The 21,786-nt window shown below is 44.1% G+C and overlaps 1 protein-coding gene and 1 long non-coding RNA gene across 9 annotated transcripts in view; one reads left to right on the forward strand and one right to left on the reverse strand.

Annotated features, from left to right (window-relative positions):
* Positions 1–3,875: 3,875 nt before the first annotated feature.
* On the reverse strand, positions 3,876–5,600 carry LOC125963437 (uncharacterized). Its single transcript, XR_007475424.1, has 3 exons — positions 5,458–5,600; positions 4,652–4,717; positions 3,876–3,940 (listed from the first exon to the last, which is right to left on the reverse strand). It is a non-coding gene; the product is annotated as an uncharacterized LOC125963437 (long non-coding RNA).
* Positions 5,601–5,662: 62 nt separating this feature from the next.
* The window catches only part of TJP1 (tight junction protein 1), a 343,097-nt gene continuing 326,973 nt past the window's right edge, over positions 5,663–21,786 (forward strand). For 6 of the 8 annotated variants that reach the window (XM_049705651.1, XM_049705652.1, XM_049705654.1 and 3 more), the window contains exon 1: positions 5,665–5,990. In XM_049705651.1, coding sequence (XP_049561608.1) covers positions 5,903–5,990 — 88 coding nt within the window. In that variant the 5' untranslated portion in view covers positions 5,665–5,902. Of the gene's footprint in view, positions 5,991–21,786 lie in introns of all 8 variants that reach the window. The other 2 variants (XR_007475411.1, XM_049705658.1) reach the window with 1 other exon arrangement.

A 21,786-nucleotide genomic window follows, 5' to 3' on the forward strand; every position in this document is an offset into this window, starting at 1 on the left:
GGCCAGGGAGTAAAAGGGTGAGAAGTCTCTGTCTAGGAGAAATCTTCAGTATGGTTACTTTCACGGGAAACTGACTAGAAGCTTCTAGTTAATTGCTTGAGGGAATTGTTTTGCCAAACAAACTACAACCCCAGCTTACAAGTACCTGTCACTGATCCTCAGGAGCCCTGAGCCCCACATGTGCACCAGCAGGAGCCGCACCAGCAAACCCCGCGGCCTCCACCATGAACAACTGCCCGCACTTCAGATGCGGCAAGTGAAGGCCAGGGACAACGACAAGCCCTCCAAATTGCAAAATCAGGGCCGACAGAGGGCGGTGGACAAGAGAGCTGCTCCCAGAGGACAAAGGGTGGCCAGATGGTTTGACCCGAGCCCCACCCACGGCCAGGCTGCAGACAAGATCTGGGGGCTCCTGAATACCACTGTCTGCCGCATCACTCCTCTTTTTTCCAAATGACACTTTAATCGTGATTGTGTTTATCCCACCACCATATACACGTGGCATGGGCAGCCTCGTCTATCAGTTGACTTGCTGCTAGAGCATGAGCAGCCAGCCGATGGGGGTGTTGTGTGCTTCACCTGAAAATCCTGGGCTTTCTACTGCCAGGGGCTGGAGTCGTCTCACCGGGAGAGTGAGGGAGTGTGGGGGATGATGCACGGCGGATGCTCACAGGTGTCTGGAGGTGCCAGCAGCACACCGTGGCGGACGCTGTCCCCAAGACCATCCTTCCTCTCTCCTGTGGTGAGAGTGCCTGGGCTGGACACGTGGCCAGCCAGCAGGAGCTACGTTTCCATTCTCTTACAGGCGGCGTGGCTGTGTGACTAAGCGTGAGCTAACAGGCTGTAGGTGGGAATTAAAACATGCTGCTCCAGGGTCTTGGCCTCAAAGCACCCTTGCTCTCCAGCCGCTCTTCCCCTGCCTGCAAGCAGGTCCATGGGTGTGACCCAGCCTCCACCCCTAGATGTGGACAAACCCTACCTAAGGGGACGGCAGAGCGACAAGATGCAGGGATCTTGGGCCCATGAAGGACTACCTAGACCAGAGACGCCCACCAGTCTGGCCACCACGAGTCTGTCAGGGGAGAATGTGGCATCTGCCTTATTTAAGCCATGATCTCTAGGGACTCTTTCCTGCAGCAGTTTAGTCAGAAGCCCCTGGGGGGCTCCCGGAAACACAGATGACTAACTGATTCGGCAAGTGTGGGATGGGGCCCAAGAATCTGCTCTTCCATCAAGTTCCCAGGTGATGCTAATGCTGCTGGTTTGGGGACCACATTCCAAGAACTACTCTTCAGTGAACTACTATGAACTGTCCTTTGCTCATTTTTTCTGCTGGGGTATTTCCTTGGGATAAATGGCTATGTATAGAATGACTGGATCCAAGGGTTGGGGTTTGCACATTTAAGAAAGAGACTGCGCCTCTGCATCCACCCTCCAGCAGTGCCATTTCCCCAAAATCATATCAATATTAACCATTATTCATAAATCTTTGACAGACCAATAGATAATACACAATTACTTTAATTTGCATTTCTAAGATTATCTTTTCCTCCTTTTTATGCGTCATTTTTACACATAGCCATTTTTCCTAAGTGTTTTTGACTCTGTCCATCTTTTCCTTAATGATTTGTACCTTACATGTTACACTTCGGAAGGCCGACACTCCCTCAGAGCAGGGAAAATCATCCATGCAATCAAGTCTCAGTAAACCAAGGGAACAGTCAGTATAATTTAATAAAACTATTATTTTTAACTTTATTTTTATAACTGTACACCTTGCTGCACCCTTACTTATTTTAATAGTTTTTCAGTTAATACTCTTCTCTAATTCACTTTTTTAGTTTCCTCCTAGTTTAATTGTTCTTTTTCTAACTGCCTGAGTTGAATTCTTAGTCATTTCATTTTTTTAATTCAATAATAAAAGCCTTCAACACTATAAATCTGTTCCTGATCACCACTTCAGATGTATTATAGATTTTGAAATATATTCTCTTCATTAGAAGTATTTTCTAAGAATACTCCTTTTTTACTCTTTTTATTTCCAAAAATACTTGTTTTTATTTCTTTTCACCTGAGTATTTTGAAGTTTTTTTAATTTCCTAGCTTTGTTTTATCTTGTTGTCATTTAATGCTTACTGAGTTCACAACGGATTTCACTTTGCTCACAGAATGCTAACTGTGTGTTTCTGTATTTTATTAAGATTCTGAGGAACTGAAAGCACAACCACAGGTGCCAAGAGAGGAGGCACCATCTGGGCCACAGCACAGAGATCAGGGACTAGCCACGAAGCCTACCTTAGAGTGTTGTTATTCAGACCATGTAATCTTAATTTTGGGCTATTTGATCAAAAACTGAGAAAGGCATGTTAAAGTCTGCCACTCTTGAGTTCCTATAATCTTGTATTTCTGGTTTGATGCTACGTTATATAACTCATAAAGGTGCGTGACAAATTGGGAATTACACTGTTCTTCTATTTTAAAAATAAGCCTCAGTCTCCCATTCAATGATTCTGTCTAATGATTTAGACAGCCCTAAATTCTGCTGTCTGACGGTAACATTAAGACCACTGCTTTCTTCTTATCAGGTTTGCCTGATATAGCTTTGCCCATGCTTTAGTTTTGGACAATTTTACTTTTTAGACACTCCTGTAACCCCTCTGTCATAAAACTCGAGGGTGGTTTTAAACTAGTACCTGTGGGAATGCAAGTCACTGTACAATGAGAACACGTCCTATAATGAAATGACCTTGTTTCCCAAGCTTGGACAGTCTCTTCAGTGCAGGACGGCTCAGACTTCAATCCACCAACATGCAAATGACTCTCCACGAGGAAACATAAACTTATTTTTGCCTCAAAGCCCGTTCCCAGCACATCTATTCCTCTCTCCTGGAAAGCACAGGAACAGGTTGGGAGGGGCCTTTAGGGTGTATGATATAATAGGATGAAAAATACAATCTTAACCATATTTTTCAAAGGAAATCTGAAGATTTTAATTGTTGAATAGTTTGCTTTTTAAATAATAAGTTTATTTACATGGCAGTTTTGAGCTATAGCTTCCACAGAATTTTATTTAATGCCAGGAATTAACATTAGTCAAAACAACACAACTTCACTGAAGTATCTAATTTCTAGGAAGGTCAAAGCTTCCAGGGCTGATCATAGCTCTAACACATACATCTTCAATCTATAATTAATAGGCCTTTTTGTACATTTCTAGAGTTGCTTTCATTTTCAGAGTTTCTCTCATATATAGTATTTTATTAAATCTTTACAATCTCGTAAGGTAAACGATAAAAGTATTATTATTTCCACTTAAGATTTAAGAAAACAGGCTTGGAGGGATCTGCCCACATTGGTCCAAAGACCCACCCACAGTTATTTACTGGTGGAACAATGGCTTGGAGTCAAGCCCAACAAAAGACCTGTAAAATCTCATGGAAATAACTTGATAATGAACCGGGTCAATGTAATGTCGCCTGTCAAGGATTACACATTTTTCTCTACTATATACTTTTACTAGAACTCTAAAAATTGGACCCTTGAAAGAGAAGGAGATTGTGTTCTGATATTCAATTACGTATTAAATGGCCCCTTTAGAAGCCAAGAGGTAAATAATTACCTAATTACATTTAATTTATTCAATTGAGTAAGAAAAGAATACCTTAGCAGTCCCTAAGAACACATTTTCACCAAGCTCTAGCCCAACACTTAGTACTGATCATCTGCTCCACACTACGGTTTACCTAATTTCAGCAGCCACTTGGTAAGGTGTTGTTTTCCAAGCTTCCCCTTCCACTGTTTTCCCATCAGCCACTCTTACTGTGATCACATTGCTTGTATTCCCCTTTTTTCCATAAATGGCAAGTAAGAGCTGATGATCTTTCTTCAGTATTTCAAAAAGCTTCAATCTTTCCTTCACAAAATTTGGTGGATTCTTCACCTGAAAACCATTAGAATACAGGAGGGTTAACAGACACAGTCCACTTTTTTCTAACTGCTCAGCTCTAAATAAGCCCCACCCCTTCTCAGCACGCTCAGGTCACGGCCCCCACAAGCCCCTATGACTCTGCGTTCACTCTCACCCCCTGGAGACTCCCCTCCCAGGGTCTAACTCCCTCCTAGCTCTCAGGGTCCTGCGCAAAGCCCTCCTCTTCCAACTACCACACCCACTGGCATCGCCCTTCTCTACAGGTTTAACATGCTCGTGCACAGAGCCACACAACTCAGCCTTTATTGATACACCATCTGACTTTGTTCTCTAGTTGTTTCTCCCGTTTGTCTGAACTCCTCAACCCGATGGATCCCTGAAGCCAAGATCCCTCTGCTCCTACCAAATGTTGATGTGCCTGATCAATTCTGGTTGTTTTAATGATTTATATTTAAAAAGCAAAGAAGCCGGTTTCCTTAACACAAAAGAAGAGCTCTGCTTTCTCAACTTAAATAGACTAAGGAGCCCTTTACAGCTGTGGGGCTGGCTCACCTCTAAGTTAAGACATCTTGTATCTAAGGCTAACAAAATTTTAAACACACTCCTGTGGCCCAAGCCGTAATTTACAGCAACTGTTTTAATTAAAACCCCTGGGCAATTAACTACATAAGCATATTTAAATTATAGGTAGTATTTTATATTATTTCCACAGCAATGACTTACCTCACTGTCAGGCCCGCTTTCCTTCTTCTTTTTAATGTCCTTTTCTTGGCTCTGACTAGGAGGAGGCTGAGAAATAAAGGGAAATAATAAACAACTCATCCCAATGACAACAAAGAGCAACATATCTGAAGCCCGAAGCAGGAGAGGGACAGGCCAGCAGGCAGCAAGCGTCCCATGTTTAGAGGCTCACGGCTGGGGCTCTCCTGACCATTACCTACAACCTTCAACAGGTAAGCCGTTTTCTGGGGTTCAGTCCTTCCTGAATGTGCACTTTCACATTCTTGCTAAGTACACTTAATATATTTTGCTCTTTAAAGTTTTCCCCCCCTAAATTTTAAACAAATAATGTCCCTGGATTAATGGTTGCATAGCTGCTCCCAGAGACTTTAAATGCACTGTTTCAAGAAGGTGTTGCCCAGGAGCACCACAGTCCGCTGGTACAAGGACTGAGAACACCCACAGTCTGAGAAGGCCTTCAGAACTTAGAAATGCATTACGTTAGAAAGTAAGTGAACCAAAACATTAAAATACGCTATTAAATGACAATATTAAATACGCAAATCTCAAGATAGACCTCCAAAACAAGGCAACAACTAAACACCCCAAACCACCTGTCATAAACAGCTCAGACCAGCCATTCACCAGGGGAAAGGGAAATGTTTCTACATGGAGCTGTTGGTCTTCCTGCCCAAGAAAATAAGTGTGAATTTTAAACACTGCAGCATTTTTTTCAGACAGGAAAATGCTATTTCTGCCACTGAAGAAAATGTGCGCCGAGCAATTTACGGGAAGAGTTGAGACATTACAGCGTTAGGTCAGCCTGGCGATCGCTGGAGACGCAGCGGCCCCGGCGTGTCCAGTCTGTCGCGGGCTCCCGGTCCGAGTGAGAGCGCGGGGCACGGGGCCGGGAGGGCAGGCCCCGCCCCGCCCCCGCCCCCGCAGCGCACCTGCCGCCCCAGGGCTCTCAACGCACGAGCTCCGCCACGCCCTGCGGACAGGCCCCAGCCCGGTACCTGAGTGCCCGCAGCCTCGCGCCCGGCCTCCCGCCGCAGCGCGCTCTCCCGCCGCGCCTGGTGGCTCAGCTCCTCCGCGAGGCACAGCCGCAGGCGGTACAGGCGGTGGCGCAGCTCGCGGTTCTCGGCCCGCAGCTGCGCCACCTCGCGCGTGAGGCACGGCCCCTCGGCCTGGCAGCGGTCGGGCGCGTTCAGCTGCTCGTCTCTCAGGCGGTGGACCTCCGTCCACAGCCAGCGGATGTCCTCCTCCTGCCGCGCCAGGCGCGACGCCACGGCATCCGCCGCCAGGGCCTCGGCCGCCATAGCGTCCGCCTCGCCTCACACAGGTACCGGCGCCCCGTGGGACACAGTCGCCAGCTAAGGGGCGCACTGCGGTGTCCGGGCGGGGGCCCGACGCTATATAAATAGCGGGGCGGGTTGGGGGAAACGGGGTGACGGGGCGGGGCGGTGCTAGCTGTACCGTGTAGGGGCGGGAAGATAGGAGCTGAGGAGGGCGGAGATATGGGGTGGGGCTATAGGAACTGTAGGGGCGGGGTGATGGGGAGGGGTGGGGCCGGCTTGCACTGCAGGGGCGGGCTATAGGAACTGTAGGGGGCGGAGTGAAGGGGAGAGACTGAGCGATAGGAACTGTAGGGAGGGACGATGGGGAGGGGTGGGGCCGGCTGTGCACTGCAGAGGCTGGGCTATTGGAACTGTAGAGGGCGGGGCAAAGGAGAGGGGTGAGGCTGGCTGTGCATTGCAGGGGCAGGGCTGTAGGAACGGGGCGGGGGAGACGGGTTGGGGCGGGGCTGGTGTACCCACATTGGACACGCTTCGGGGCTGGGGGCCAAGACAGGTAGAGTGACCTGGAGAGTGGAGTGGGCCCTAAACAGGCTCACTGTGCCTTCAAAGCTACGAGTAGGTCGCCAAAATGCATATTGTCCAAAACCATCTCCCTTCCCAGAATGGCTCCTGTTTTCTCTCTCGTGAATCCTGGAAGTTACCATTCTTTTAACTTGCCACCAGGTTCTAAAAAGTGGCCACTGAGAATTGACCTTCTTTGGCCTCATGCCAAGGCTGCCCAAATGCAAAGGTTGCTGCACCAGGGCACGCAGATCGCTACAAAAATTTAAATCTGATGGCAAGAAATTGCTAGTTCCTCGAGGGTAGGACAAATGCCACATAGGTCTTTGTATCCCTTATAACCATAAGCACACACCTTCCCGTAGTAGGAACACAAGTTGGTTTTTATTAACATTCTTAGGGCTTAGAATGTGGCAAACCTTGTTCTAAATTCTTTACACAGATATTAACGCCTTTAATACTTATAGCGAGAGACACTATTGTTATAGCCGTTTATAGATGGAGAAACTGAAACACAGAGAGGCTAAGTGTTCAAGGTCACACCACCTCTGCATGGCACATCTGAGTTTCAAGCTTCGACCATCCGAGGCATGTTTACGTGCTCAGCACTAGGCTGCCTTTCGACCGCGGTGAAGTTTAACTGAACAGGTAGCCTGGTGAGATGCAGGCCATGAATGTCATCGTGGTTCCAAAATGGGAGAGCTTCGTTTGGACTGGTGCAGTTGGGAAGGGAGCAGATGCTCTGGAAAAGAAAGGTTGGCAGGTGTTAGGAAGGAGGAGAGGTGGATGAATGCCTCTGTAGGAGGTGAGGGGGCGAGCTGATTGGAGTCACACACAGCTCCCAGAAGGAGGTTCCATAAGTATGACACTAATACCAGTGCGTCTTTGTTATTCCCTCCCCTGATCAGCTTCTGGACGGAGTTACACAGACTCACAGGCTCCACAGCCTTCCCATTCTCTTCCCCACTTCCCCCCATCTGATTTCTGCTCCTCCCGTTCTGGCGTGACCTACGCACTGTCAGATGCCGTGGCCTTTGTAATTTGTCTCTCTTAGGCCCCATCGCCAACCCCCAGGAAACGACTGATCTGCTTTCTGTCACTATAGGCTAGTTTACATTTTCTGTAGTTTTCTATAAATGGAATCATATGGTATGTACTCCTTTTATTCGGCTTCTTACGCTCAGCATAGTAATTTTGAGATTTACCCATGTTGTTGGGTATATCAATTCTTTCTTTCTCTCCTTCTTTCCTTACTTCCTTCCACCTCCCTCTCTACCTCCCCCCCCCTTCCTTCTTTCTTTCTCCTTATTTTTCATTATTTTTATTGGAGTATAATCGTTTTACAATGTTGTGTTAGTTTCTGCCGTACAGCAAAGTGAATCGGCCATACGCATATGCACATCCCCTCCCTCTTGGACCTCCCTCCCCACCCCATCCCACGCAACTAGGCCATCACAGAGCACCAAGCTGAGATCCCTGTGCTATACAGCAGGTTCCCACTAGCTATCTATTTTACACATGGTAGTGTATTTATGTCAAACCTAATCTCCCAATTCATCCCACCCTCCCCTTCCTCCCGTGTCCACACGTCCATTCTCTATGTCTACATCTCTATTCCTGCCCTGCAAATAGGTTCATCTGTACCATTTTTCTAGATTCCACATATATGCATTAATATACAATATTTGCTTTTCTCTTTCTGACGTACTTCACTCTGTATGACAGATTCTAGGTCCATCTACATCTCTACAAATGACCCAATTTCATTTCTTTCTATGGCGGAGTAATATTCTATTATATATATGTACTACATCTTCTTTATCCATTCATCTGCCAGTGGACATTTAGGTTGTTTCCATGTCCTGGCTATTGTAAATAGTGCTGCAATGAACATTGGGGTACATGTGTCTTTTTGAATTATGGTTTTCTCAGGGTATATGCCCAGTAGTAGGATTGCTGAGTCATATGGTAGTTCAGTTTTTAGTTTTTTAAGGAACCTCCATACTGTTCTCCATAGTGGCTATATCAATTTACATTCCCACCAACAGTGCAAGAGGGTTCCCTTTTCTCCGCACCCTCTCCAGCATTTACTGTTTGTAGATTTTCTGATGATAGCCATTCTGACCAGTGTGAGGTGGTACCTCATTGTAGTTTTGATTTGCATTTCACTAATAATTAGTGCTATTGAGCATCTTTTCATGTGCCTCTTGGCCATCTGTATGTCTTCTTTGCTGAAATTTCTACTTAGGTCTTCCACCCATTTTTTGATTGGGTTGTTTGTTTTTTTTTGATATTGAGCTACATGAACTGTTCATATATTTTGGAGATTAATCCTTTGCCTGTTGCTTCATTTACCAATATTTTCTCCTATTCTGTGGGTTGTCTTTTTGTCTTGTTTATGGTTTCTTTTGATGTGCAAAAGCTGTTAAGTTTCATTAGGTCCCATTTGTTTATTTTTGGGTTTGTTTTCATTACTCTAGGAGGTGGGTCAAAAAACATCTTGCTGTGATTTATGTCAAATAGTGTTTTCCCTATGTTTCCCTCTAAGAGTTTTATAGTGTCCGATCTTAGATTTAGGTCTTTAATCCATTTTGAGTTTATTATTGTGACTGGTGTTAGGTAGCATTCTAATTTCATTCTTTTACATGTAGTTGTCCGGTTTTCCCAGAACCATTTATTGAAGAGACTGTCTTGTCTCCATTGCATATTCTTGCCTCCTTTGTCATAGATTAGGTGACCATAGGTGTGTGGGTTTATCTCTGGGCTTTCTATCCTGTACCATTGACCTATATTTCTGTTTTTGTGCCAGTACCATACTGTCTTGATTACTGTAACTTTGTAGTATAGTCTGAAGTCAGGGAGCCTGATTCCTCCAGCTCCATTTTTCTTTCTCAAAATTGCCTTAGATATTCAGGGTCTTTTGTGTTTCCATACAAATTGTATACTTTTTTGTTCTAATTCTGTGAAAAATGCCATTGGTAATTTGATAGGGATTGCAATGAACCTGTAGATTGCTTTGGTTAGTATAGTCATTTTCACAATATTGATTCTTCCAATCCAGGAGCATGGTATATCTCTCCATCTGTTTGTGTCATCTTTGATTTCTTTTATCAGTGTTTTATAGTTTTCTGAGTACGGGTCTTTTGCCTCCTTAGGTAGATTTATTCCTAGGTATTTTATTCTTTTTGTTGCGATGGTAAAAAGGATTGTTTCCTTAATTTCTCTTTCTGATCTTTTGCTGTTAGTGTATAGGAATGCAAGAGATTTCTGTGCATTAATTTTGTATCCTGCAACCTTACCGGATTCATTGATTAGTTCTAGTAGTTTTCTAGTGGCATCTTTAGGATTTTCTATGTATAGTATCATGTCATCCGCAAACAGTGACAGTTTTACTTCTTCTTTTCCAATTTGTATTCCCTTTATTTCTTTCTGTTCTCTGATTGCCGTGGCTAGGACTTCCAATACTATGTTGAATAAGAGTAGTAAGAGTGGACATCCTTGTCTTATTCCTGATTTTAGAGGAAATGCTTTCAGTTTTTCACCATTGAGAATGATGTTTGCTGTGAGTTTGTCATATACAGACTTTATTATGCTGAGGCAGATTCCCTCTATGCCCACTTTCTGTAGAGTTTTTATCATAAATGGGTGTTGAATTTTGTCAAAAGCTTTTTCTGCAGGTATTGAGATGATCATATGGTTTTTATTCTTCAATTTGTTAAAATGGTGTATCACATTGATTGATTTGTGTATATTGAAGAATCTTTGCATCCCTAGGATAAATCCCACTTGATCATGGTGTATGATCTTTTTAATGTGTTGTTGGATTATGTTTGCTAGTATTTTGTGGAGGATTTTTGCGTCTATGTTCATCAGTGGTATTGGTCTGCAGTTTTCTTTTTTTGTGATATCTTTGTCTGGTTTTGGTATCAGGGTGATGGTGCCCTCGTAGAATGAGTTTGGGAGTGTTCCTCCCTCTGCAATTTTTTGGAAGAGTTTGAGAAGGGTAGGTTTTAACTCTTCTCTAAATGTTTGATAGAATTCGCCTGTGAAGCCATCAGGTCCTGCACTTTTGTTTGTTAGGAAGATTTTTAATTACAGTTTCAATCTCATTACCTGTGATTGGTCTGTTTATATTTTCTAATTCTTCCTGGTTTGGTCTTGGAAAGTTGTACCTTTCCAAGAATTTGTCCATTTCTTCCAGGTTGTCCATTTTATTGACATATAGTTGCTTGTAGTAGTCACTTATGATCCTTTGTATTTCTGTGGTGTCAGCTGTAATCTCTCATTTTTCATTTCTAATTTTATTGATTTGAGTCCTCTCCCTTTTTCTTGATGAGTCTGGGTAAAGGTTTATCTCTTCAAAGAACAAGCTTTTAGTTTTATTGATCTTTGCTATTGTTTTCTTCATTTCTATTTCATTTATTTCTGCTCTGATCTTTATGATTTCTTTCCTTCTGCGAACTTTGGGTTTTCTTTGTTCTTCTTCTTCTAGTTGCTTTAGGTGTAAGGTTAGATTGTTTGAGATTTTTCTTGTTTCTTGAGGTGAGCTTGTATTGCTATAAACTTCCCTCTGAGAACTGCTTTTGCTGCATCCCATAGGTTTTGGATCGTTGTGTTTTCATTGTCATTCGTTTCTAGGTATTCTTTTATTTCTTCTTTGATTTCTTCAGTGGTCTGTTGGTTATTTAGCAGTGCACTGTTTAACCTCAATGTGTTTGTGTTTTTTACAATTTTTTCCATGTAATTGATTTTTAATCTCATAGCATTGTGGTCAGAAAAGATGCTTGATACAATTTCAATTTTCTTAAATTTCCAAGCTTTATTTGTGACCCAAGTTGTGATCTATTCTGGAGAACTTTCCATGTGCACTTGAGAAGAAAGTGTATTCTTTGGCTTTCAGGTGGAATGTCCTATAAATATCAATTAAGTCTATCTGGTCTATTGTGTCATTTAAAGCTTGTGTTTCCTTATTTATTTTCTGTCTGGATGATCTGTCTATTGGTGTAAGTGGGGTGTTAAAGTCCTCCACTATTATTGTGTTACTGTCGATTTCCCCTTTTATGGCTGTTAGCATTTGCCTTATGGATTGAGGTGCTCCTATTTTGGGTGCATAAATATTTATAATTGTTATGTTTTCTTCTTGGTTTGATCCCTTGATCATTATGTAGTGTCCTTCCTTATCTCTTGTCACAGTCTTTATTTTAAAGTCTATTTTATCTGACGTGAGTATTGCTACTCCAGCATTCTTGTGATTTCCATTTGCATGGAATATCTTTTTCCATCCCCTCACTTTCAGTCTGTATGTGTCCCTAGGTCTGAAGTGGGTCCCTTGTAGACAGCACATATATGAGCCTTGTTTTTCTATCCATTCAGCCAGTCTGTGTCTTTTGGTTAGAGCATTTAATCCATTTTACATTCAAGGTAATTATCAATATGTATGTTCCTATTACCATTTTCTTAATTGTTTGGCCTTGTTTTTGTGGGTCTTTTTCTTCTTTTGTGTTTCCTGCTTAGAGAAGTTCTTCAGCATTTGTTGTAAAGCTGGTTTGGTGGTGCTAAATTCTCATAGTGTTTGCTTGTCTGTAAAGCTTTTGATTTCTCCGTTGAATCTGAATGAGGTCCTTGCTGGGTAGAGTAATCTTGGTTGTAGATTTTTCTCTTTCATCACTTTAAATATACCCTGTCACTCCCTCCTGGCCTGCAGAGTTTCTGCTGAGAAATCAGCTGATAATCTTATGGGGATCCCCTTGTATGTTATTTGTTGTTTTTCCCTTGCTGCTTTTAATATTTTTTCTTTGAATTTAATTTTTGTTAGTTCGATTAATATGTGTCTTGGTGTGTTTCTCCTAGGGTTTATCCTGTATGGGACTCTCTGTGCTTCCTGGACTTGGATGGCTATTTCCTTTCCCATGTTAGGGAAGTTTTTGACCATAATCTCTTCGTATTTTCTCAGACCCTTGTCTTTCTCTTCTTCTTCTGGGACCCCTATAATGCAAATGTTGGTTCATTTAATGTTGTCCCAGAGGTCTCTGAGATTGTCCTCAGTTCTTTTCATTCTTTTTTCTTTATTCTGCTCCCTGGCAGTTATTCCCACCACTTTATCTTCCAGCTCACTTATCCATTCTTCTGCCTCAGTTATTCTACTATTGATTCCTTCTGGAGTATTTTTAATTTCAGTTATTTGTTGTTCATCACTGTTTGTTTGCTCTTTAGTTCTTCTAGATCCTTGTTAAACGTTTCTTGTATTTTCTCCATTCTGTTTCCGAGATTTTGGATCATCTTTATTATCATTACTCTGAATTATTTTTCACGTACGTTGCTTATTTCCTCTTCATTTATTTGGTCTTGTAGGTTTTTACCTTGCTCCTTCGTCTGTAACATATTTTTTGTCGTCTCAGTTTCTTGATGGGTGGGGTTGTGTTCCTGTGTTACTGGTTGTTTGACCTGAGGGGTCCTGCACTGGCGTTTGCAGGCAGCTGGGTAGAGCTGGGACTTGGTGCCCAGATAAAGACCTCTGGGTGACCTCACTCCAATTAATATTCCCTGGGGTGTGAGGTTCTCTGTTAGTGCAGCAGTTTGGACTCAGCACTCCCACTACAGGAGCTCAGGCCTGACTCCTGGCCTGGGAACCAAGATTCTGCGAGGCATGCAGCATGGCAAAGGAAAAAAAAAGGAGCAGTAGAATAACAAAGAATAAAAAATAAAATAAAATTAGAAAGATAAAAAATATATTACATATATAAAATATATATTTAAAATATATAAATATATACATTTGTATATATTTATATATTTATATATAAATATATTAAGAAAAATAAAAATATAATTGAAACAACTACAACAAGGTAAAACAGAACCACAACAGAAGAAAGAAAAATGCGAATACGCCAAAAGGAGAACAATAACAAAGTACAAAGAATAAAATAAAATTAGAAAAATAAAAGATTTATTAGAAAAAATAAAAATATAAATGAATGAACAACAAGGTAAAACAGAACCACACCCTAAAAGAAGAAGAAGAAAACAAAAAAGGTGGTTAAAGGCCTTGGCTGGGGGGGGCGGAGCTTAGGCGGGGGTGGGGTTTAGGGTGGGGGCAGGGCCTACGCTTAGGACCTGCCTGGCAGGGAAAAGGCAGCACGGCCAGAGGGGGGTGCCTGAGAATGTGGGGTTCCAGAGTTTGTTGGTAAGGCCTTAGGTGAGGGTGTGTGAGCAGGGTTTAGGCCCAGTGCAGTTGGAGGGGTCTCAGAGGGGGTCTCCGAGTGCCACCTGTAGAGGTAAGACCCTGGGTGTGGGGGTGGGGGCCGGGCTCTGCGCTCCCAGAGGGAGCCTCTGAGGGCTGGGGATTAGACCTGGGAGCCTAAGAGGCTCCCCGGTGCCCAAGTGGGCAGGGAAAGCACTGGCCACTCTCCTTTCTGTTCCTCTGCCCTCCCAAGGGTCTCTGCCATTGCTGCTGAACCCCTAACTATGGGTGGGCCCCACTGGGTATGATAAATCCTCCCCTCTCCCAGCTGCCCCTCAGGGGTGCAGGTCCCATCGGTCAGGCCTTTACTTTCCCTCCCCCCTCCCTCCCTCCTACTCCCTCAGGACCCACACAGCTGGTGGGGGCCTCAGTGGGCAGAGGATCAGGCCTGGGTCTCAGCAGGCTCCCCGGGGCCCGTGTGGACAGCGGAAATGCTGGCCATGCTCCCTTCTGATCCTCTGCCCTCCCAACGGTAGCCCTCTTTCCCCCTCCAGACGTGGGATCCCTTCCCCTCCCCCAGGTGCCCCTCAGGGGTGCCAGTCTTGTCCTGTCTCCACTTCTTCTCCCCCTTTGCTCCCCCCCACACCCTACCCGGTCACTGGGGGTTCCTCCTGTCCCCTTAGGCGTCCATGGTCCCCCACCAGTGCCTGGTAGATGCCCTAGTTTTGCGGAGTCGGGAACTCCTCGTCCTTCTAGTCCACCATCTTGACTCCGCCCCTTTCTTTCTTTCTCTTGAGTAGTAGTCGATTGTACGCCTATACCACAATTCATTTATCCATTTATCTGTTGTTGGACATTTGGATTGTGTCCGGGTTTGGTCTGGGACCTATCTCACAGCATGCTCATCCATTCCCCAAACCCACACTGTGCTCATTTGCCCAGTTTCAGAAAGCAGAGTTTGCATAGACATATTCAGCAACTGGCAGAATCCCTGCAGTGGTTCCTTGACCCACGGACTTAAGGATATTCTAGTAAGAAAGGCCAAGTGGGAGCCACTCGAATTCTCTCAACCTTCAAAAATCGTAAACCAAAGCAAACACCGCATTCCTGGAGGAATTGCAGAGATGACTACCACCCTCCAGGACTCGAACAGTGCAGGTGTGGAGATTCTCATCACACCTCCGTTTACCTCCCCTATTTTGCTTGTGTACATGATAGATATGTGTTGAGGAACTACAGTGGATTATCATACATTTAATTAGATGGTGACTTTAGTTGCAGCTGCTCTTCCCAATATGCTATGATTGGTGGAGTGTATCAGCATCATCCCTGACACCTTATATGCAGCTATTGGTCGGGCTAATGCCTTTTTCTCTCTACCTGTTCATTGAAGGCCATCAAAAGCAGTTTTCTTTCAGCCGGAACGACTAGCAATATCTTCACATTCTTACCCCAGGGCTACATAAACTCTCTAGCTTTATGTCATAATCTAGTCCACAAGAAATATTATAACTTATATGAAGAAAACCTTAAAACACTTCTGAAAGCCACAGAGGTAGACTTGAACTGATGGTATAATGTCTTTGTTCTTGGTTAGGACACCTCAACATCATTTAGAGGTCAGCCCTCCTTACTGTACTTAGAAATTTAATATGATCCCCATAAAAATTCCAAAGAGGGCTTCCCTGGTGGCGCAGTGGTTGAGAGTTCGCCTGCCAATGCAGGGGACACGGGTTCGTGCCCCGGTCCGGGAGGATCCCACATGCCGCGGATGCCGTGAGCCATGGCCGCTGAGCCTGCGCATCTGGAGCCTGTACTCCGCAATGGGAGAGCCCGCAGAAGTGAGAGGCCCGCGTACCGAAAAAAAAAAAAAAAAAAAAATTCCAAAGAGCTTTTTTATGAACCTAGAAAAGTTGATCCTAAAGTTCACATGGAAAAGTAAGCACATAATAATAGCTAGGAAAACACTGAAGAGAAAGAGCTATAAGGCCAGCCCTACTGGATATTAAAACATATGACAAAAGCTCTATAATTAAGAATATGGACAAATATCATCTGATGTCACTTATGTGTGGAATCTAAAAAATGATAGGAATCAACTTATTTGCAAAACAGAAATAAACTCACAGACATAGAAAACAAATTTATGGTTACCAGAGGGGAAAGTTGTGGGGGAAGGATAAATTAGGATCTTGGGATTAGCAGATACAAAGGACCATATATAAAATAGTTAAACAACAAGGGCCTACTGTATAGTATAGGGAACTACATTCCATATCTTGTAATAACCTATAATGGAAAAGAATCTGAAAAAGGATATATATACATATATAACTGAATCACTTTGCTGTGCATCTGAAACATTGTAAATCAACTGTACTTCAATTTAAAAAAAGAGATTATCTCCATTCTTAGTAAAAGCAAGCTGAAGAATTTAGGGGTAAAGGGTCATGATGTATATAACTTACACCCAAATAGTTCAGAAAGAAGTATTGTAGAGGGAGAGAGAACAAATGATAAAGCAAAGGGTAAAAAAAGTGTTACCAGCCTCAAACGTGAGGCTTCTGAAAATTAACACTAGTTCTGAAAACTTCCATCAGATGATATCTCTCCTCCAGGTAAAGCCTTCAGGAGCTTTCTACTGCAAGGGGAGGAAAATCCAAATTTCTTTCTTTTTTAAAAAAACATATTTATTTATTTATTTTTGGCTGCATTGGATCTTCGTTGCTGCACGCGGGCTTCTCGTTGTGGTGGCTTCTCTTGTTGCGGAGCACGGGCTCTAGGAGCACGTGCCCTAGGCGCACGGGCTTCAGTAGTTGTGGCACGTGGACTCAGTAGCTGTGGCTCGCGGGCTCTAGAGCGCAGGCTCAGTAGCTGTGGTGCACGGGCTTAGTTGCTCCGCGGCATGTGGGATCTTCCCAGACCAGGGCTTGAACCCGTGTCCCCTGCATTGGCAGGTGGATTCTTAACCACGGTGCCACGAGGGAAGCCTCAAATTTCTTATCAGGACCTAGCAGGCTGGCAAGATTGACCTCCTGACGGCCTTTCCATCATCGCTCCCTGACCCCACGTGGTCCAACCCCACATGCTGGTTCGTGGAGCCCTCAGATGCCCAATGACTCCCACGCTCTCCTGCTCTGGGATTTTACACATTCTGAGTCTCTGCCTGCTCATAGCTTCCATCCACTCTTAACATCTGACTTCTTTTCATCCTGGCAGTTTTAGCTCGTGTGCCACCTCTCCACTCTATTTAAGGTATCCCTATGCCCATTTCCTCTCAGCATCTTTTTCAACAGTATTGTAACTATTTTATTTATTTGTTACCTGGCTTTTTTCTCTCCCTACCTGGACCTTTTCTCTGGGTAGGGAAGTTGTCTGTCTTGCTCACCATTATTTTGTATCATGCTCAGCACAAGGTGGGCAACAAAATAAAGAAAATCTTAGAGTAGAAATGGCCTGTGACAAAAATTTGGAGGCAGGAAAATGATCAGTGGGTGCCAGATGTTAGAGGGGAGGGAGGGATGACTGGTGGAGCAAGGAGGATTTTAGGGCAATGGAACTACATCTGATGCAATAATGATGGATACATGTTATTACACATTTGTCCAAACCCACAGAATGTAAACCACCAACAGTGAACTGTGGACTCTGGGTGATAATTATGTGTCAATGTAGGTTCATCATTGTAACAGACGTACCCCTCTGGTGGAGGTGTTGGTAATAGGGAGGCTGTGGGCGTGTGGGAGCAGGGGGCATATGGGAACTCTCTGTACTTTCTGTTCAACTGCTGTGAGCCTAAAACTGCTCTAAAAAAATAAAGTCTGTTAAGAAGAAATGGCCTGAGAGACTCTAAAAACACCACAAGATGGCACTAATTCCCTTAGAAGTTGCAATGTGGGGGCACATAATCTTTGCTGCTGGTGCAGAAGAATGTAGTTAGGGTTAGGGGTTCTGTGACCTCCAGTCCAGTTCTTATGACACTCAAAGTGCTTCACAGCATTGTCACAGCTCAGCCCCAGCTTTGTACTTTCAATGGATGTTTTAAAGTGTCGAGTTTATTGCTACTCAGGCAGGGCGAGGCCAACAGATCAGGAGACCACGGCCACTGAAAAGATAGTTTGTCATTTACAGTTCCCAAGAGAAGGGGGGGCTCCGTGCCAAGCAGGGGCACATGAGGGAGCACCGGGGGTCCATCAGGAGGCAGGAAGAGCAGGGGGGAGGTGTGGGGCTCGTGATTTCTGCAGGAAGGAACAGATGAGGCAGTGTAAGCAGGCTTACGATGGGCTAGTTTGAATTCTTTCAGCGGGCTGTGGGACAGAGGGGCTGTCCCTAGTTGTCTGATACCTGGCCCTGGGGTCATTAGGGCAGGTAGAGAGTGGCCCCAAGTGTAAGGGTCCCATAAAGGAGGTGTTTGGGGGTGTGGACTCCGGATTGGTGACTTGCCTACGAAAGATGTGCTTGCAGGCGAGTTTTTTGCTGTCTCTAGGAACTGGTCAGTCCTGGGGGCGGGGCGGGGAGGGGGGCAATCTCTTCGGAGTCAGCAAGGCCCCAAGATGTCAAAACATCAGAAATACATGGTTAACACAAAGGAGTGTGATGACATAGAATTATTTTCTCAAGGTCACACACGAGGTCAGAAGCAAAGCCAGGAAAAGCACCATCACCAGAATACCCCAAGGGAGTTTGGATTTCTGAAAAGCAAATCTTCCACCCAGATACTATAGAGTAATATCTAATTGCTTCTATAAATGGAACTGGCAAGAATATTACGAGAATTGCAGATCTTTTCATCAGTTTCCTAACTGGAAAGCAGTTTATAAAAATTGGGCTTTTTTAAATCATTTCTCTTCACCTGATCTGTGAATGATCTGTGTTTTTTTTTTTTTCTAATTTTATTGGATTGTAGTTGATTTACAGTGTTGTGAGTTTCAGGTGTACAGCAAAGTGCTTCAGTTATATATATTCATTCTTTTTCAGATTTTTTTTCCCGTATAGGTTATCACAGAATATTGAGCAGAGCTCCCAGTGCTATACAGTAGGTCCTTGTTGGGTGAATGATCCTAGGGTGACTTTTAGAGAGAAGACACAGTAATGTGAGTGGGAGAAAGACCCCAAGGCTATACTTCCATCTCATGGGCAGAGGGAGAGGGACAGGCCAGAGAAGAACAGGTCACCTGCAGACGCAGCCAGGGAGCATCCTGAGGTGAGTCAGGCCTGGCAGCTCCAGCAGGTGGAGCGAGCAATCATCCTGCATCTGCGTGGTGCATAGTGAGGCATGGCTCGTGGCAGAGGCCTCCCCTGACCCGGCAATAACTCCATTAAATGGACACCAGGGTTGGATCAGAGGAGGGGGGTCATCTGTGGGACTGAATCATTTAACCAAACGATCACACAGAAGTGTACCAATTTCTGAAAGAAAAAGAACCATGCCCTAAGAAACAGCACTTAGCAGACAGTTTGGGAAAATCAAAATGCTCTGTTGAACAGCTGGCTTTGGCCAAGTCTCCGCGTGTCCGCAGCCAGGCTGGCTGTCAAGCCATGTCCAACCCCCGACGACAGGGGAGAGAAGACCAGAGAGATGAGTAGTCGGGTCCTGACACAGCTTCCAGCGTCACAAGGAGACCCTTCAGTATAGACCATGAGCCTGTTACATTTGTGATGCTGAAAATAATCTTTTGGGGGGATGCAGGGGTAGCCTGGGGAAGTGCTTACTTGGGGATGAATTTCAGCTGAAGGGGATTCAGCCAGGCTGCGTCTTGTTCATCTTTGCAAGTTCACCACTGCAAGGGGCTCATGGGTGCAGGGCAATCCTCTTAGGCCACGACGGCCAGCACTGCAGGTTTAATCCGAGGCCCCCCCCCCACCCCTCCCCGAAGACCTGCAATCTCTCCAGACGGTGGGATGAGTCGGCCTGCAGATGCCTGTGCGGTGTGGATGATGCCCACGGAGGCCGCGGAGCTGCCTGGACCGGGAGGGAGCCCTTTCCCGGGCCCTCCACGTGCCAGGACAGCAGAGACAGGGGCCGGGTCTTGGTTCTATCACTGCGAGCCAATGACTCGGAGAGAAAAGGAGAGGAGGGCCGAGCAGCTCTCGGAGATCCCCAGGAGTTACAAAGAGAGGATCCTGAGGGACTTGGACATGAGCTGGGTGCTCCCACACTTGGTGTACGATGGTGTGTTCTCCTTGCAGGAGTGCAACCAGATCCTCTCCCGGGATGACTCTTTGGAGAGAGTGGACTCTTTTTTCTTGAAGCTGTGCTCCAAAGGGCCAAAGGCTTTCTGTGCTTTCTGCTCTCATCTGGAGGAATTCTGCCCTTACCTGCTCACCTGCTTTTTTCTTTACCTTCAAGGTAAGAACATGGTTTGCTCTGAGAAGTGTTAAGATTAATGATGGTCTAATCAAAATATCTGGCACTACAACCACACTCTTTAAGAATGCGCTCCAATGCAGCATTGATTTTTATTTTAATAAAAAGATCCAATACTTCTCTCTAAAGTCTCATGATACAGAAGTAAATGCTTTGGTGTCACATAAAATCTTACACAACACAGCCTAGGGGATGACTTCAGTTGTCTCATAGAATGATTTGCACCTTTCTGATTTTAACGAGGACTTTTAATTGCAAGGCATAAACTATTAATAGATTAAGTTTCAGTTAATAGAAGCTGGCCTGAGCTTTCATTTTATAGGTAAAGGCACAAAAATTGCCATGGTTCCTCAAAATGTAAGAGTTACCATGTGACCCAGGATTCCACTGCTTGGTATACTCCCAAGAGAAATGAAAACATGTCCACAGAAAAAACCTGTGTGAGAATGTTCACAGCAGCATTATTCATAATAGCCAAGAAATAATGACCCGAATGTCCATCAAGTGATGAATGGATAAACAAAATGTGGTATATCCATGCAATGGAATATTACTCTGCCATAAAAAGTAATGAAGGCCTGAAACATGCTACAACATGGATGAACCTTGAAAACCTTATGCTAAAAGAAATAAGCCAGTTACAAAATGCCACATATTGTGTGATTCCATTCATATGAAATGTCCAGAATAGATAAATCCATTGAGACAGAAAGTAGATTCGTGGTTGCCCAAGGCTAGAGGTAAGGGGATTGGGAGAGACTGCTATTGGGTACCGTGTTTCTTTGTGGGGTGATGGAAACGTTCTGAAATTAGGTAGTGGTGATAAGCTGAGTATGTCTATGACATACTAAAACCCACTGGATTGCATTACTTTCAAAGGATGCATTTTATGGTACATATGTTATATCTCCAAAAAAGCTGTTATTTCCAAAAATTAGCGTGGGAGTCTTCTTAGCTGTTTCTCATCTGCTAGCCTTCCAAAGAGAGCCCTGTAATTGCCAGTTCCGATTTCCCTACCTCCTTCCTTCTAAAGAGAAAGGGTTTGGGTTCGTCAATACCAGTACGTTAAAGGAATGAAGAGTGGGGGAAGGGAAGGTGAGCGTGGGAGAGAAAAGCAACACAGAGCTGGACAGAGGAGGTGGGTTTGGGAAAAGCAATGACAGCAGATGTTCTGGGGCAGTTGTAGGACTATGGGAACAGAGGCAAACGAAGGAGATCCCTATCGTGATTCTGTGGCCTGAGTACATGTGTACCACTCAAGTCTTCGAGAATTGCAGGAAGTGTTTGGTTGCTGGTCTTCATTTGCCTGAACCATAAGAATCCCAGCTTTACAATAGTTACATGTATTTTAAGATTTGTCTCAGGGGAAAAATTATTTTTGGTTTTTAAGATAGTCGTGAATTATAATGTTCAGTAAAATGGTCCATCCATGGCCCAGGTCAAGATGGTGAAAGTGGATATTTATAAATGGCTTCTTATTTATACATTATTTAGGCTATCGTGTAATATAAATAATTTATACATATTTCAGGTTGTAATTAATATAAATTTATCAGAGGAGTATTTGTTCATCCATTCATTTATTGACTCTATACAACTTTATACAGTACTGTGGTAAACAAGAACAATGCAGTCCTTTATTTTTTATTGCCAAGTCCTTTATTGCTATTAAATATCTATCATACAGTAAAAAAAAGAAAACCCCTTTGGTAAATGTTTTTTACAATGT

Source organism: Orcinus orca, chromosome 2, assembly GCF_937001465.1.
Source record: "Orcinus orca chromosome 2, mOrcOrc1.1, whole genome shotgun sequence".
Classification (NCBI taxonomy): domain Eukaryota; kingdom Metazoa; phylum Chordata; class Mammalia; order Artiodactyla; family Delphinidae; genus Orcinus; species Orcinus orca.